Source organism: Leptodactylus fuscus, chromosome 8, assembly GCF_031893055.1.
Source record: "Leptodactylus fuscus isolate aLepFus1 chromosome 8, aLepFus1.hap2, whole genome shotgun sequence".
Taxonomy (NCBI): Eukaryota; Metazoa; Chordata; class Amphibia; order Anura; family Leptodactylidae; genus Leptodactylus; species Leptodactylus fuscus.
This window is the reverse complement of record NC_134272.1, coordinates 52983656-53001078: the sequence shown is the minus strand read 5'-3', so window position 1 is coordinate 53001078 and position 17423 is coordinate 52983656. Positions and strand designations below refer to the sequence as shown.

Below are 17423 nucleotides of genomic sequence, written 5' to 3'. Positions count from 1 at the left end.
CTAGGAGAAAACTTGGCCAGGAAAGAATAGAAGAGAACTATTCTGTGTTGAGAACAAGCAGATAGGGGATATCTGGTGTGAAAATACACAAACAGAGAGGCGCGTCTCCATAGTCACCAAATTGTGAAGCGCTTCCCTCCCTGCAAGTGTGGAGTTGTCACCAGTCAACAAAGTGAAATGGGCCGTACGTACCAATTACAGGGGCCATACTTACCAATTACAGGGGCTGTCCACTCCGGACAATCTCTTTTTGTTTGAAGAGTCATCTAAAAATTGACCGACTCAGATTGTCGCTGCCATTAGGCACAGTGATAAGTTATAACCTATGGGGGAACCCTACAACAAATGCTCCGTGGTGCTGCCATACATCGGCCTTGTACCACTGTCTACTCATGCTACTAGATCAAAAAGTGGTGACTAGAGAGTTTAGTGATCTGGCGATTTAACAGGTCCATCACTGTACCCTAAATGAGTCTACGGAGTGCCATAAGGTATAACAGGCGCAAAACATCCAACTTCTGGCATCCAGCAACCCCATCTGGGACGGCTCTAGATCCCCAGACACATGCGAACAGTGCTTTGTTGTGAAAGGTTGAAGTTTCCAATCCATTGTCTACACTGGGGTTATGACAACACTTCCTGTCCTGTGTGGGATATTATTATTAATCCAAGTCTCCACTCTTATCAATGACCACATCCTGACAGCCATCAGTTGTGGTTTCTGTGATGTGAACGCTGACTGAGCAAGGGATAGTCACCGGACACATCATGCTCTATATAGTATATACTTTTTTCAGGTATTGGTTGCTTCACACTAATAGAATTATCAGAATCTCCTCCCTTTGCAAATATCAGCAATCCAATATTACAGCACAGACGCCAAGACCTGCAGGCCGCATGCTATCATGGGGTATTTATTCCAAGGAATTGTTGTGCAGGCAGCTCCCTTTTAGAGACTGGTAAACACGTCTGCTGTTATTAAAGACTAGGCGCCAGGTACTGTTCATACACAAAATGGCAGCGAGCGATTGGCTGCCACAGGGTCCACCACTGTTTTCCTATGAAGTTTTTCTTTACTGACCAAAACTATGTTTGACAATCCTGCCTTTAAGAGGACCTTTCAGGCCAAGCTGCACAGCACTGCTGTAGCTATAACACAGGTCTGGCACTGTACGGTCTCATAGCACAGCATTGTGTATGTGTAATATTTTACTGTATGCCTCCACTCAGTAGTCACCAGGCACAAGACGTCACTGTGCTGGCTATTCAGCAGCTGGCCAAGGCAAGTGCATTCACTTCCTTGTGTTGAAAGGTGGAGAATCCCAAGGGTCAGATCCCCACCAATAGCACAGGCATGACCTCAGTATAGTGTAACTGTGGGGTAGTACATTTGTAACAGATTGGGAAACATTCATCTATAGACAGAGGTTTAAGCATGTCTATAATGGGAGGGTAAACGTTTATACAGGCAAGGGTCTACATATGGGGAAGGGGACAACTCTACTCATGAATGCCAATATGGCTGTTAACAGCTACTTTCTGGTTAAGATACCAAAGGCAAGAAACGTCTGGGGCACTTGGGGATAAAAGACAAATGGGGCACATCCATTTTCATCTTTATCGGGAGTCACAGCGTATAATGTATATTATATACTGAATAGTCATTGAGTCCTTGTTCCAAAAGATAAAAAAAATCCATCATCTCGGTTTCTCCAGTGTCTGAAGTTAAAGACTAAACAATAAAAAGAACATTCTACTATTTTATTACAAAGGAAGCAATTGAATTAACCACAGGAAATCTAAAATTGGATTATCATACACCTATTAACATTTGCAGAAGTTGCTGTTTTTTGTGAGTTACATGTTTCTAGGTTTTAGATTTACCGTACTATATCTCTAAGGAGAATAGAGCCATCACTTACAGCACACCAGAAACAAAGAGGGAGGATGGTGCCCCGCTATAATATAGTCTGGGGTAATATCATCAGGACTGATGGTATTCACAAGAACAATGGGGGGCTACTCTCGTCCAGTTCTTGCAGCCTGGCTCATCTTTTCTATTTGCTTTGCACAACCAGAAACAAATGTATAGGGAAACTGGAAATAAAGTAACTTACTAACCGAGCGGCAACAGTATACAGGGCTGTGGAGTCAGGAGACCGAACCACCAACTCAGACTCCTCTATTTCTCCACTGCTTGGCTCCGACTCTCATGACGGCCACAGTCAGATAGAAGCAGTAAACCGGCAGATTACCTTTATAGGACTAAAGTAGGACCCAAGTAGCCAATGTGCCTTGAGGTCTTCTCCTGGGGGTCATTTTATTCTCTTTGGATGTTCTTACCGCAACGAGGATTTTTCAATCCATTTTTCGCTTAAGACAAAATGCGTGAAACCACTGGGACCAAGCTCCGAAATGATGTATTACATTTAATGTGTTTTCCCTTCACTAACTTTTTTTTTGGAATAATTTGTCGCTATAATGCAAGGAATGTCATCTTGAGAATAACAATACTTGGGAGGACTTGACCCTTTCTGGTAAATGACTATGTGGGATGAGTCATCTGAGCTCTTAGATGAGGGGTCATACCAAGTGTATTTGTGGGGGGAGGAGGAGGTTTAAAAACAGACTGGAATCCTCCACCTCGACAACAGAGATAATGCCTGGGATATCTAAACAATGTTGACATTGCAAATCTGGTTACCACATGTCAGAATTGAAGAGTGGCCTCACTGTTATACTAGCAAAACACGACCTTATAGACGGATCGAGTAACGCAAGGACGTGAGAAATGGTCCATATATTTACTGAAAAGTGACTAGGGGAAAACCAAGAATAAGACATTCAGTACTCAGGAGCATAAGACTGGTTCCTCTATGTTATAGTGTAATATAAAGCATACTGGCAAGGACAGTACAAAACGCAAAGAATAAGGAACTTTACAGCTATAAGAAGCAATAAGTAAAATAGATATGTACAAGAACAGAGAGAAACTGTACAGCAAGCAAAGCTCTTATTGAAAACAGACGGATAGTAAATCCATATTAAGTACACTCCTTAAAGGGGGTGTCCCCGGATAACAACTCATCACATATCCATAGTTATAGGTGACAGATGATGGGGTCTGACCACTGGATAGGGTATAAGTGACTGACGGACCCCCACAGAACACGACATTTCAGATATAACTCCCACCATTTTGCTGGCATGAATGATAGAATTTGCCAGGCCATGACGTCACCGTCCTGGTGTATGCCCCTTTTATAAAAAGTGAATGTTTGGTGAAAGAAAGGACCGTGGTATGCCATGACACTATTCAGCGCTTGTGCAAATAATGGCGGTATTGCATCAAAATACCATAATGTCATTGGCTCATTCAGGTGACATCCACACACTCTGGCTGCCATATGTAACTGAAAATGGCGCTGAGAAATAACTAGGCCAAACCACCAATTCCTTTATTTTGGCCCAGCCACTTACATTGCGGCTAAGTGGGGTTTCGACTACATGACGCAGGCAGAACACGCGGAGGCATCTGTAAAAGTTGTAGCCACACGTTATAGAAGTCCAAATCCAACCCCATCCCTATCCTCATATCTATTCTCACAAAAAAAATAATCATTTTCTGTTCTGTGTAAAATGCTGTATGAATAGAAATGAAGCTGTAGCAGGCAATACATTACCCGGCGAGATTAGTGAACTAGGGAATGAGAGGTGAAAGCGTGGATTAGAGGAGATAATGAGATCGGAGATGATGTGGTGTGATAATGAAGAAGGGAAATAGGAAGCATCATTCACACGCAAATCATTCCCTCCAACACACAGCTCATATCATTTATAATACGCTATATCGCTTCAATTACATCATATTATTTTAATTATGCATTCAATTACACTAATGTGTCGCTATTAGGACCATCCCGTGTTCACGTGGTGGCGGAGACATTTATAAATATATGGCTAATAAATAGTTAATACACAGAGCTGGATTGTTTGACCGATGCTTAATTTTTTTTTCTATCTGGGCCATAAACAGCTATATAGTAAGTGACCGGCAGCTCTCAGGGAATGGCATAATCTAGTTATCAAGTTATTCAAGCATTTCCAGGAGGAATAACAGAGGAACAACACTATACATGTTATTTTTATGGTCACATTGTAATATCTAATATTGTTGGGTCATGTGCTGTGGAATATGATGGCGCTATATAAATAAAATCTCCTATTATAATGATAGAATGTCTGTTGTCTAATAGCTGGGGGTCCAAACGATGGGACCCTAAGGGATCCACAATAATCTGCCAGATTCCCTGCCTTGTGGGCACCCATCCACTTATTTATAAGGGTGTCTACCCGTTTCCACCAACGTGAAATACCATTGTATGTTGCTCTATTTTTCTGGTCAAATATACGAAATCTGCAACAAAGGCTTTGCAGCAGATGTGAAGACGGCGATAGATGAATCTGTTAATATCTTGCCAGTGGATTTACAGGGTGATGGCAGCCACATTTCTTACAGCTCAGCTTATTACTATGAAGTCACTTCTTGGTGCAATTCCTTTAATATGTAAATATAAAAGATGAATCTATTAGGAATTTGTGATTTATTCATTTCCCTAAAACATTAGTTTAGACCATATCTACTTGTCTACTTGACCCCGTGTTCTCCAGAGGCTGAAGTAGATTTATTTCCACAAAATTAAAAGAGAAATAATCTGATGCTGGATTTAGGGCCATATGCCAATTGCAATGAATCCCATTTGTCTGGATTTGCTCGGTCCTGTTGTCTGGACAATGGACTGAGGTCACTTCCTTAAAGTGACTCATCTGAAGTGACATCCTGGTTGGTGCAGCAGAGGTGAAGGCAGGAGTGCCCACGCTGGGAGGAAGGAAGAGGGCTCCAATAGTACGCCGGAGGATTCCTCCACTGCTTGGATTCTCATTGTACTTCAGCTTTTCAGTTCCTGCTAAACATCAGGTCATTTCGGCTAAACAGGAAGTGGTAAACAAAAGGCCAAAAATACGTAAAAGTCCACGACTTTCATTTTGTACACAAATACAGTGACTTCTGGGAAATGTAAGAGCTGCGTTACCCATGTACATAGCAATGAGAGAATGCAAGGGAGCCGTGCATGGGGTATACTGTACAGGAGTGCACAATGTAAAGATGGAGGGCTAGAAGCAGTGTATGACATCTATACATATACATTCCTGCAAGTTCTTAGACTGGAGTATGTCACATATATACAGTCCTATGAAAAAGTTTGGGCACCCCTATTAATCTTAATCATTTTTAGTTCTAAATATTTTGGTGTTTGCAGCAGCCATTTCAGTTTGATATATCTAATAACTGATGGACACAGTAATATTTCTGGATTGAAATGAGGTTTATTGTACTAACAGAAAATGTGCAATATGCATTAAACCAAAATTTGACTGGTGCAAAAGTATGGGCACCTCAACAGAAAAGTGACATTAATATTTAGTAGATCCTCCTTTTGCACAGATAACAGCCTCTAGTCGCTTCCTGTAGCTTTTAATCAGTTCCTGGATCCTGGATGAAGGTATTTTGGACCATTCCTCTTTACAAAACAATTCAAGTTCAGTTAAGTTTGATGGTCGCCGAGCATGGACAGCCCGCTTCAAATCATCCCACAGATATTCAATGATATTCAGGTCTGGGGACTAGGATGGCCATTCCAGAACATTGTAATTGTTCCTCTGCATGAATGCCTGAGTCGATTTGGAGCAGTGTTTGGACATTGTATTGCTGAAATATCCATCCCCGGCGTAACTTCAACTTCGTCACTGATTCTAGAACATTATTCTCAAGAATCTGCTGATACTGAGTGGAATCCATGCGACCCTCAACTTTAACAAGATTCCCAGTGCCGGCATTGGCCATAAAGCCCCAAAGCATGATGGAACCTCCACCAAATTTTACAGTGGATAACAAGTGTTTTTCTTGGAATGCTGTTTTTTTTGGACACCATGCATAACGCCTTTTTGTATGACCAAACAACTCAATCTTTGTTTCATCAGTCCACAGGACCTTCTTCCAAAATGAAGCTGGCTTGTCCAAATGTGCTTTTGCATACCTCAGGCGACTCTGTTTGTGGTGTGCTTTCAGAAACGACTTCTTTCTCATCACTCTCCCATACAGCTTCTCCTTGTGCAAAGTGCACTGTATTGTTGACCGATAAACAGTGACACCATCTGCAGAAAGATGATGCTGCAGCTCTTTGGAGGTGGTCTGTGGATTGTCCTTGACTGTTCTCACCATTCTTCTTCTCTGCCTTTCTGATATTTTTCTTGGCCTGCCACTTCTGGGCTTAACAAGAACTGTCCCTGTGGTCTTCCATTTCCTTACTATGTTCCTCACAGTGGAAACTGACAGGTTAAATCTCTGAGACAACTTTTTGTATCCTTCCCCTGAACAACTATGTTGAACAATCTTTGTTTTTAGATCATTTGAGAGCGGACTGTCCATGCTCGGCGACCATCAGACTTAATTATTTTGTAAAGAGGAATGGTCCAAAATACCTTAATCCAGGATCCAGGAACTGATTAAAAGCTACAGGAAGCGACTAGAGGCTGTTATCTTTGCAAAAGCAGGATCTACTAAATATTAATGTCACTTTTCTGTTGAGGTGCCTATATTTTTGCACCAGTCAAATTTTGGTTTAATGCATATTGCACATTTTCTGTTAGTACAATAAACCTCATTTCAATCCTGAAATATTACTGTGTCCATCAGTTATTAGATATATTAAACTGAAATGACTGCTGCAAACACCAAAATATTTAGAACTAAAAATGATTAAGATTAATAGGGGTGCCCAAACTTTTTCATAGGACTGTATATATATATATATATATATATATCTCCAACTTTAGATTCTGTTCACACTGGCTGCATTATGTATAGCCCTTGTAATCTGGTGCACAAAAAAAAAAAAAAAAAAAGACCTGATGAATATTCTATATAAATGTATAAAGCTTAATTCAATCCATTTAAAAATGAGCCAAATAGATATGCTGAGCCATAGACCCGGATACAGGACAGTAACGGCTTTGTCTGAACAATGACAATGAATCGTCACCCTAAACTTGTGGCTCTTGTACTCTTTAAGGACCCGCTGTCCTCTCCTCTTACATGTCTATTGTAGTGAATACTTGAATCTCCCTTAAATAAAACTATTGTTCAACATCTTTTCTTAAAATTCTTCTGTGTGTGGCTTCTTGCAGAAATGTGTGAATAATTTGACAAGTGGGTGGTCTCAGATGGAGGATGCCTACCTGACACTGTCCATTCAGGTAGACTATGTAGGGATACACCTATTTGACAAAAGTATTGTCAAGACCCAGTTTTTGGTGTTTTCATAAATGTTGAATACCAGAGGAATGGCACAAAGCCGATATATAGGAAAAATGCTCCAAAATTGCTATTATTGTAGGGATTTACCAAATCAGAAGAGGTGGCAAGTCCTCTTTAAAGACACAGTTGTCAGCTCCATGACTGTTAGGACACCTTCTACAATGGAGGGTGACATAAGTGGCATCAGAAATACATAGGGTTCCCTTGTCTCAAGAAACAACAAGGTGTCAGGTGGGTCAGGGACATTTCAGCTGTCCTTACACATAGGCTATGCACCCTATGGAAACTGAATTACAGACATACCAGTATAATTATTATATACACATATACATACACACATATATGAGCGTTCTCTACCAAGTCACTACATAGTACTGAAGCTATATACCATAGCTAATTTCTTAGTATCCCACTTTGGGGACATGAAACCTCACATTCCCCAGATAGGGGTGCCCAGGAGGACAATGGTATGTGTATCAGAGACGGCACATGTGCCAAGCGGGACTGACTGTTCTGCTTGGTGTCACACTCAGGAACAATGCTATCTGAATAGATTGGAGATCACACTTTCAACATGAATGCCTGCTCGGAATGCATACACGGCTGAGGCACAAGGTATATACTATACACTGCACAGCCAGATACAACTAGTAGTAACACACCGGGAACATCTACATTACTGTATCATCATATACAAGAGATTAACAGGAACTACGTATGTTCAAGCAGTTTACAAATTTACCTGCAAGACCCAAAAAACTGGGGTCCATGTCCAAGAGTGCAGTGCAGGACGTCTACTTAGGTGCCATGCTCCTGTGAGTGAGCAGTTTTGCAGAGATACCCTCACCTCTATTACAGCTGGGAAACGGCGGCCTTTTTTTTTTTTTTTTTTTAAACAACCCCAAGGATTGTTAGTTCCTTTTTATCATGTGAAGATACAACTAGAGGGGGAGGGGTGATCATGAACTTTAGGTTGCGACTAATACTTTCCACAACTCACAGCAGTGGTTTACATCATTCAATAGAAGATACAGGCAGCCACCTATAACATGTTGGTATATGAAATTACACAAAAATGCACACTAAAAAACACATTTGTTTATGGTTAAAAACAAATAAAAGTTTAAAAAAATGCTTAGAATCAATTAAAGGAATCATACAATTTATGAAGGGATACATTTACTATTGTGCCTGATGTATCAGAAATAGTAAAATGTCTCCGGTCACCAAGATGGGCCCTAAACCTGGTCATACTGTAACATGCTGAAATTTCCCCACTGTGGAACTATTAAAGGATTATCTTATCTTATCCACCCAAGATGAAAGACAGCGCATGTGTTTTCTCGGCATGTTCACTTTAGCAGTTTCTCTAGACATTTAATATGTATAACATAGCAGAAACTCTGCTATGAAAAAGAGTGGTGTTTTTGCCGTATTTTTTTTTTTTTTTTTACCAGCGTTTCCCCACCCGGGGTCTTCACCTAAGGATACCTCACATGTTGCAGTGTTTGTTGCATACTTTTCTATGACTGAGAATTAGTTCCATACATTAGACCGGGGTTGTTTTGGTAGCTTGCACATGAATTTCTACAGGCCTCGCCCAAAGGAGTGGGATTCATTTCTGACACCAAGTCTGACCCCCTCACCCTGAAGAGTGTGTGACCCATCTATTCCAGACATGCTGTGTACACAAAGCGAAGACTCGTCCGCTCGGAGTCATCTTGTGCCATGTGTATAATTGGTGAAATTGATCTTATAAAAAGCTAGTAGAAAGGAAGAAGCCGCACAGCAGCCTTTTGGCCGTCATATTCATCATCTATTAGCTTTCATCTTCTGAAGTGCATTGTGACGCTGTCGGGCAGAAGAGCTGCTGTCTACGCTGTGTCAGTGTCCACAAGTGTTCCCCAATGTCTTTAAGCAATTACAGCCAAAGTTACAAAGAGAAAACAGTAAAAGCAAATCATTTATAAAAACTATAGTACAAGTGTGTCTTAGGGCATGTTCAGTCTGCAGTTTTCTCCATCAGAAAAATCTGCAGCAGAATCTGTAATAGAAAACAGGATGCTGATCCCTGGATTTTTGCTGCAGAGGGTCTGATGTGCATTGCCATGACTTTTTTATTCCCCATTATGCTATTCCAGACAAAGCCAGTCACTTACGGAAAAAAAAAAAAAAATTACATATCTGACTTGACTTTCTGTAGCGTGATAACTTTCTAACACCAAAAAGCCACTGAAAACCAAATGAAAGAGTCAAAATAACGCTCTGTGCCACAGTGTTTGTAATGTGTTATGAGTCATGTTAACATTCGCTACAATTGTGTATATATATATATATATATATATATATATATATATTATTATTATTTATTAAATAACAGGACTCACTAGCCATCATAGGCCTGTACAACAGCGTGTCAGGAGGGAAATCCTCCTGATGTATAGCTCTGACAGCAAGTTACCAGATGCTAACCCACAAAGCTCCACAGAAACCCAATGTTTATACAGGAAAACAGAGAATCAGCTGCTGAGGCGGACCGCCTATAGTCACACGCTTTCTCTTGATACACAACTCCGTTTCATAAAACCCCATTCACTTGCATTGTACAGTGTACAGTTGCAGACTTCGGTTGCAAGTCTAGCTTTATGAGATGGACTTTGCAGTCTGTGTCTTATACTAGTGCCTAGATGGCAGAGGCACAGTGTACTGAACACACCTTTGTTTTATGTTACTACTAACACACCTTGATAGGACATGGCTGTGATAAAAGTATGCACTTCAGCTAAACACCCCAACATGGACAATTGTTCCGCACAATCTACAATCTACATACCCTAAAGCTTCCATAATGCTTACAGTAAGGAGCACTCCCTATATTCTTGTACACATCTTATGTTTCTCCAAGTCTACTGATCTAGTGCTGTATTTCCATAGTCTTGTCAGTGACCTAAAGCACTGTGTAACTCTCTGCAAAGTATCGGAGATGAGAGCGAATACGTAAAGGTCTTTACAATTAGACAATACAACAATACATGTAGTTTACGAGGTTACAAGGATATAATAGGGAAGGTAACTGCATCTGTTATCACTAGAAATCTACTTTCTGATCTATAATATTACTGGGCAGGGCAGATTATGTGTTTGCACAACAGTACAAGTTATGGGATACTACTGAGTGTGACTTCACCACTGTAGTACTTTACACCACACACCCATTACATCGACCCTATCTAACCACTGCTCATGTTTAGTTGATTGTCAGCGACGTCTCCAGGATGGTCTATTATTCAGTTTTCCTCTTTCCCACATGGTACTGAGGTAATTTTGGACCACATGCACACGTCAGGATACGTTCACATCTGCATGCGTGTCCGTTCAGCGCAAAGTCTGTCTGAAATTGTGGACGAAAAAAGTCTGGCGATGACAGGAGGAGAGAACAAAGGAATCCTGACAAACTCCACTGTACTCAATGGGGTTCCCCGGGATCCCTTGTTGTTGGTCATTGGGTGGATCGTCATGAAGGTTTAATCTGTTCTAGTCCTATGACAAACCAGAACCGTGGTGGTCAGACACAATGACCCAGGTTTACCAAAGTTATTGTACGTGTTTTCTAGTGTGAATTGTACTAGAACAGATTTTTAGACACATTTACTAAAACTTTGAGCCCAAAAGAATGGCTGTACAAAAAGGTGTCAAAATTCTCACCAAAGTCATTATTAGTGTGAAAGAGTTTTCTGGTGCAAAGCTATGGTGTAAAGTAAGACAACTAGAGTTACAATACGTTCTAGACAAATTTACCACACAGTGTGCATCACTGCGATGCATTTTCCATATCTTCGGGTATATGTATCTACAATGCAATTCCACAAATGAATCATAGATAAAAGTAGCATGGTTTCTGGAAGAAAGCAGCCATGTTTTTCCTATCCCATAGATGTAACCGATAAAAACAAGGCTACACAAATCCAATCCAAGGGAAACAAATGCTCTGTCCTACCTTTCTAAAGACCTGCTGTGGCATCCTCAAGGTTTGGACCCTGACTATATGCCATGCCTTCCATCACCAATATAATGCCATTAGGATAAAATATACCCCCCTACCTGAGAGAAGCTGACCACCACCACCACCGTACACCATCATTTTACAGAACAGACTGACAAAGAATAAGACTGGTTACGAAGAGTAAACTAAGGAAGTAGAAAATGAAAACAATACAGAAAAAAAAATCTATTTCAGTAGTTAACCCTAAAAAATGTGCAACTCTGAAATGTTTAACCTCTAGAATTCCAATAAAATGAATGGACAAAGAAAGTCACACATCTTCTGTTCCCTAAACATGCCTGAATATGTCGGCGGGCTGCCATGTGGGAAATATGTAGTCACATAAAGTGCATGTCTGGACAGACCCTCATGTGCAAGCAGCAATTGTTTAGGCTGAATGACCATCTGCCCCAGGGACCGCTTAATAGCATATAAAGCAGTATATAATACCATAGGTACAACATGAAATATACGCTGTGGATCACGTCATATACAGATAGACACAAGAGTCTGTATACAGACAGATCTGAAGTATTCCACCTTGTATAATATACAATATGTAATAAAATATTACATCAGTCCTGCTGAAATCTGTATGACATACAGTAGGCAGCCATGGCCTCTGCAGTATACACCCCGCCATATACTTTATGTAGTGAAGGAACAACTGCTCTTGTGTCTGTGAAATGTATAGCAAGTAGGTTGGTGACAATTTCAGAAATAGAAAATGAGGAAGAGGAAGAATGAGTGCCCTGAACCAATAATCTAGTGATCAATGGGGGCTCAAGTGGTGGGGCCGCTGCAATCCAAAGGACAGGAGGTAGTGTACAGAAACTGCATGTGGTGGAAAACCCACTCGCCCATCGCTGGTCAATGGCCCTAGGATGTTGTAGACATATAGACATTGGGCAGTCCCGTGTGTGCTGTCACCTATTTACTAGCTATTCTGTGGATGTCACATGTATAGGGAAGTTGAAATAAACTTTTGCTGTTGGATTAAACCTCTACTGGTTTGCATATAACTTGCCCAGTTCCCAGATAAGCGCTGGCAGATGCCACCTAGTTATTTATTCTCTTATCCCAAGTATGTGAATATATACAAACTCCAAGTAGCTATATGTATAGAAAGTGTATAGAAAATATCAATGCCATTGTCATATCCTGTACAATATGTTACACACTACATAGCTGTATACTGTAGACTTCTGGACACCAAGTACTGAATGAATATATTGGTTACTCCTTTCCCCTGCTTAGGCCTTTGCAGTGTATTCATTGTGATTCATCGCCTATACTCAGATCACCTTCCTCTTTTCTTGCATTGCCTCACTCCATACATTTTGGAGAGCCTAAAAATAGATCAGCTCCTGCAGCCTCCACATATTACAGTCAGCTAGCACATGGTGGGCTGCTGACAGGAACTGCAAAGCTTACCGTGTCCTAAACCTCATGCACATTACATTCATTTTAACCAAGTGACTGAATCGTCCACCTTGCTTTCCCAGGCCCCTGAGTGGCAGATCTGTCTATTTATCTTGTGATATAGGAGATCAGGGATGTGTCACTGCATAACTAGGCAGACTTGTCATTTAGAAGTCTGGGAGAAGAGGATGACGTCCCAGAAAACGGCATGGAACTTATAAAGGGAGTCTGTCATCAGAACGGTCATATCAACCCTGCAGATAGATAGGTTAGGGTCGCCTGAATCACACTGCATTCCCCCCGGTGTATTGCTGCCTCTGTTGCTGAGATACTGCTTTTTTATGTCAATATGTAAATGAGCTTTTTGGAGCAACAAGGGCATTATCATTGCTCCAAAGAGGTAAGTGACAATACCCCAATACCCTTGTTGCTCCAAAGAGCTCATTTGCATATTCACAAAAAAAAGGTGATACACCATTATATTCAGGTAACCCTGAACTAGTTATCTACGAGGCTGGCTTCTTGATATGCTGGGTTCTGCTGACAGACTCCCTTTTAGGATTCCCATCTCATATACTAATGGCATATTGCTAGGCTATACAACCAGTCTGAGCAATGGACTGATTTAGCACTGCGGCTCTTACACAGTCTTTGCCTACGCGGCAGTCTGGCCCATCAGAGTACAACACTGGCCTCAAGGGGCTGGATGCAGTTGCCTACAGAGACAGGTGCCCGGAAATGTCACTGTGGCAGAAATTAGCAGCCCCTTTCAGTCTCAAGACTGGTGGGGGTCCCAGAGGTCACAGTATGTCATTACCTTACAAAACGGAAATACCCCTTTAATCTCAAACAAACACAGACACACTGAAATAAGCACCATAGTTATAAATGAATGGCGACTATCGACAATACATGTGCGGTTTTTAAAAGGGCATGTCCAGATACGATTATGGTATATACCGTAATGCATTGTATTCATGCATGTAATATGCCAAGGGAGCTGCACACGTAGTTGCCTGTAGCAACCAATTACCAATCTGATTGCTATGGACGACAACTCTAGTGTTACTAAATGCTCCCCATTTCTTGCCATTATATATATATATATATATATATATATATATATATATATATATATATATATATATATAATGTATATATAGTAATCCATCCTCATCACTCTACCGTAATGTAAGCCTAAGAAACTAATGAGATAAAGACAGCATACAACATACTGTAGGGCAGACATGTTATGACCTTATACTGCTAATCCCCTCCGTCTGCTACAGTGACAATGACACCCAGCGTCCGCAATGGAACGCTCTGTGGTTACTTCTACAGCGTCAGGAAGAATATAGTGAGTGCATGCCAGGTACACCCAGACATCTGTCACTCAAGTACCTCCGGCAGGCAGCGGTATCTGATTTTCACAATGAATACAGCAACCAAAAACAGGCATGTAACAATATAGGCAGAGCATTCATTTCATGTAACCTATAGAGCTGAACAGAGAAACAGCCACCGCCAGGCGTCTGCCCTCCATAAACAGTCAGTAGTGAAACTACAGATCGCAGCGATCTAATACATTGCTATTAGCAGGGCTGGCGCGTGTGTAGGCCGAACCTCCGACTCCATCATAAATGGCGGACAGTTAGGGTCAGCCAGAAGCGGTAACAATGATTGAATTCTCATGAAGGTAAAAATATGTATCCAATTCATTCAACAATATTAATAATTAGAGAATATAATTACAAATAATTAATCAATTTATTTTGAAGCCGGAGTCTGTAACTTTTTTTGACCCCGTCTGTAAATTCACAAGCACTGTTACTATTTACGTACATACATACGGATGTAGCAGAGCTAAACTTGTAATGTAAAGTTCACCTGTGTGCGCCATGTTAAACATGCCACTGGTAAAATACGGACTTTGCAAATACTTTGCTTTACTTCTCTTGTATCAGCTTTGATTTTCATAACGGCGTCTTCTCCATTCATGCATAAAGATCAGAATTGTGTTGGTTTCCTGTTAGCAAGGCGCAGTGCATTATGGGAGCTCAGACAACAGAGTCAGAGCAAATCTCTTAGGTCACATGTCAGACAGCAACACAGAGAAAACCGTTGTCTGTTTCTATGGGCAACCAGTAACATTTTGAAAATAGATATCAATATGAATAAAACAACACATAATATAACTAAAAACAGCAAGAAAACAGTCAAGCAAAGTATTTGTAAAAATACTCCATAGGTTCCAGTTCTGGGGGACGCCACATTGGATGTCCTGTAACATCCGGTTACAACAAATTTTGGGAGCAGTGAGATACTCCAAACAAGACAACCCTGTAAATCCACAAGTAACATATATATACCTTGTACTTCTGGTATGACACCTCTGTTCCAGGCAGGGCCAGCTCTGCCACTATTTGTGTGTGACATCCCCTATGTTACAGCGCTTCAGAATACGTTGGTGCTATATAAATAAGGGCTGTCAGTACATTATGGTTCCAAATGACAAACTAATCTCTGTGCCATCTGACAATGTCAGCTCTGCTGCATCTGTAACGTGAAAGGCTTAATAAATGAAATGAGCAACAGCCATAAAAGAAACAAAGTGATATAAAGAGGATATAATAGAGACAGGGAAGTTTCTTCCCTCATAAAGCAGAGGTAATGATTTACACCTAGACCTTGGGCCTCAGTATGTGTGAGATCATCCATTCCAGTCAGCAGAAGACAGATGGAAGATGATGTAATCTGCAAGTATTGTTTATAGACAAGGTTGGGATATTATGCCCGACTGTACTTTCTAGAAAGTGCTGTACATAGTGTGTATAGGAAACGCAGCACGTAACCCCAAAACTTGCTGCATTTATTGATGTAGTAGGACCAAGTTTCTCTGCTGCAGCAGAGGTGAGATTGTCACTTGGAACACCTAGTAAAGATATTGCCATGTGCTGTACGTGGTTCCACACAGGACTGCATTCGTACATCACTATGCACAGGTTTTACATCTCCATACGTGCATTTATCTATTGATATACTGTAGTGTAAGCTGCAATGCACCTTTATTATCATGCAAGCAATCTATATGCATCATCTGAACAGTAACCATCCCAGGTAGGCAGGATCCATGCTGTGCATAGTGTCACAATCCTACTGGGCATTTCCGTCATAAGCAGATACTTTATGAATCTTAATACAGATTCTGGTCATCATAAAGAGGATTGCGGAGACAATGACATTGCTGAGCTTGCCGTGCCCGTCTCTGCATAGTAGCTAAAACCCAGATTTGTGGACATAAGGAATGGGGAAATTCACTTAAATAAAGTAGAAAAGAGAGGATAAGCTATGAAGACATTAGACACTGGCTAAAAATATGTGAACCCCGGCAGGGAGGGAATAGTTAATATAACAATGACGGATGGAAATCAATGAAAACCACTTTGCTAGCCATTAGAAAGCAGAAGAAAGTCCATAATCATCTTAAGTACTTATGCTATGTCCCTAGGTATAGGTACGGCCTGACCGATATCCTGGACAATGCTGGGCACTGGGTCATCTACTGGCCCTTTGAGCCAGCCTAATGCAGAAAACAGATGTACAATGCAAGGATGCGGACACTGCAGACACACATTGGAACCGCACTCTCATCTGGAAAGCGCTCAAGCCGGCTGATATCATGTCTGCATTGCAATGCATCCCCCTCCACCAGCCACGAACCACAAGCTTACTGACCTTCCTTCAGACTTTTCTGGTTGTTCGCGTCAAGACATTCCTTGTCTTTCAATGGATCAAAATCCCCAGCAGGTATAATCTCAGTGAAAGCAGGCTGCTTCTTACTGCTATCAATCATGGTGAGCTTGCTTCCAAATATTATATATCCAGCAAAGACCAGGGGAGGTGAGGGGAAATGGACTGCGGGACCAGCACAAAATCCTTCCTGGGACAGGCGTCAGAAGCGGACAAATTACATGTCTAAGCCAGGGGAAAAGCCATGGTGCTTCCTTTCAATTGTGACTTGCACACACAGTGAATTCTCCCAGACAGGGAAGCGGAGCTGTGGAAACAGCAGAGTGCAGATCTCCACCCCCTTTGTATAGCAGCTCTCCACCCACCAGCAGTGTTACCACCGCCGCCGCTGTAGTGCTCCCACTAGAATAACCAGGGCTGACTCTCAAGTTAAGAAGAAATAGGACAAGGCACATTGTCACTGCTCTCTGCATGCACGCTGCTGGGGCAGGACGGACAGATGGACACCACTGCGCCGCTGTCCAACCCCTGCCCTCATACAAGACTTCTTTGAGGAAGTTTCCTCAGAAGTTTAGACAAAGGGCAAGGTCAACACAGTGTTAAAGTGTGATGTTATCCCATGCGGAGATCATTCACCACACAAGCTGCAGATGACAGGTACTGCCCCCCAGGAGAAGACCTGTCCCCAAAAGTGGTCACAAAGAGTGAATGGACAAGCAGTGATATTACATTCCACTGGCGACATCCAGGTTCTTGTCATTTCCTTGTGACGACCCTAGAAGATCTAACAAAACTCTGTAATATCTAATAACTCTCTATAAGATGTAATAA

The 17423-nt window shown here is 41.4% G+C and overlaps 1 protein-coding gene across 4 annotated transcripts in view; it reads right to left on the bottom strand.

Annotated features, from left to right (window-relative positions):
* Nucleotides 1-17423, bottom strand: part of MRTFB (myocardin related transcription factor B) — a 200679-nt gene that overhangs the window by 52024 nt on the left and 131232 nt on the right. Inside the window, exon 1 of one of the 4 annotated variants that reach the window (XM_075285772.1) lies at nt 16578-17315. The exons of the other annotated variants lie outside the window; for them this stretch is intronic. Within the exon in view, the coding sequence (XP_075141873.1) occupies nt 16578-16695 (118 nt within the window). The 5' untranslated portion in view covers nt 16696-17315. Of the gene's footprint in view, nt 1-16577; nt 17316-17423 lie in introns of those variants that run through there. 4 annotated transcript variants of the gene reach the window in all.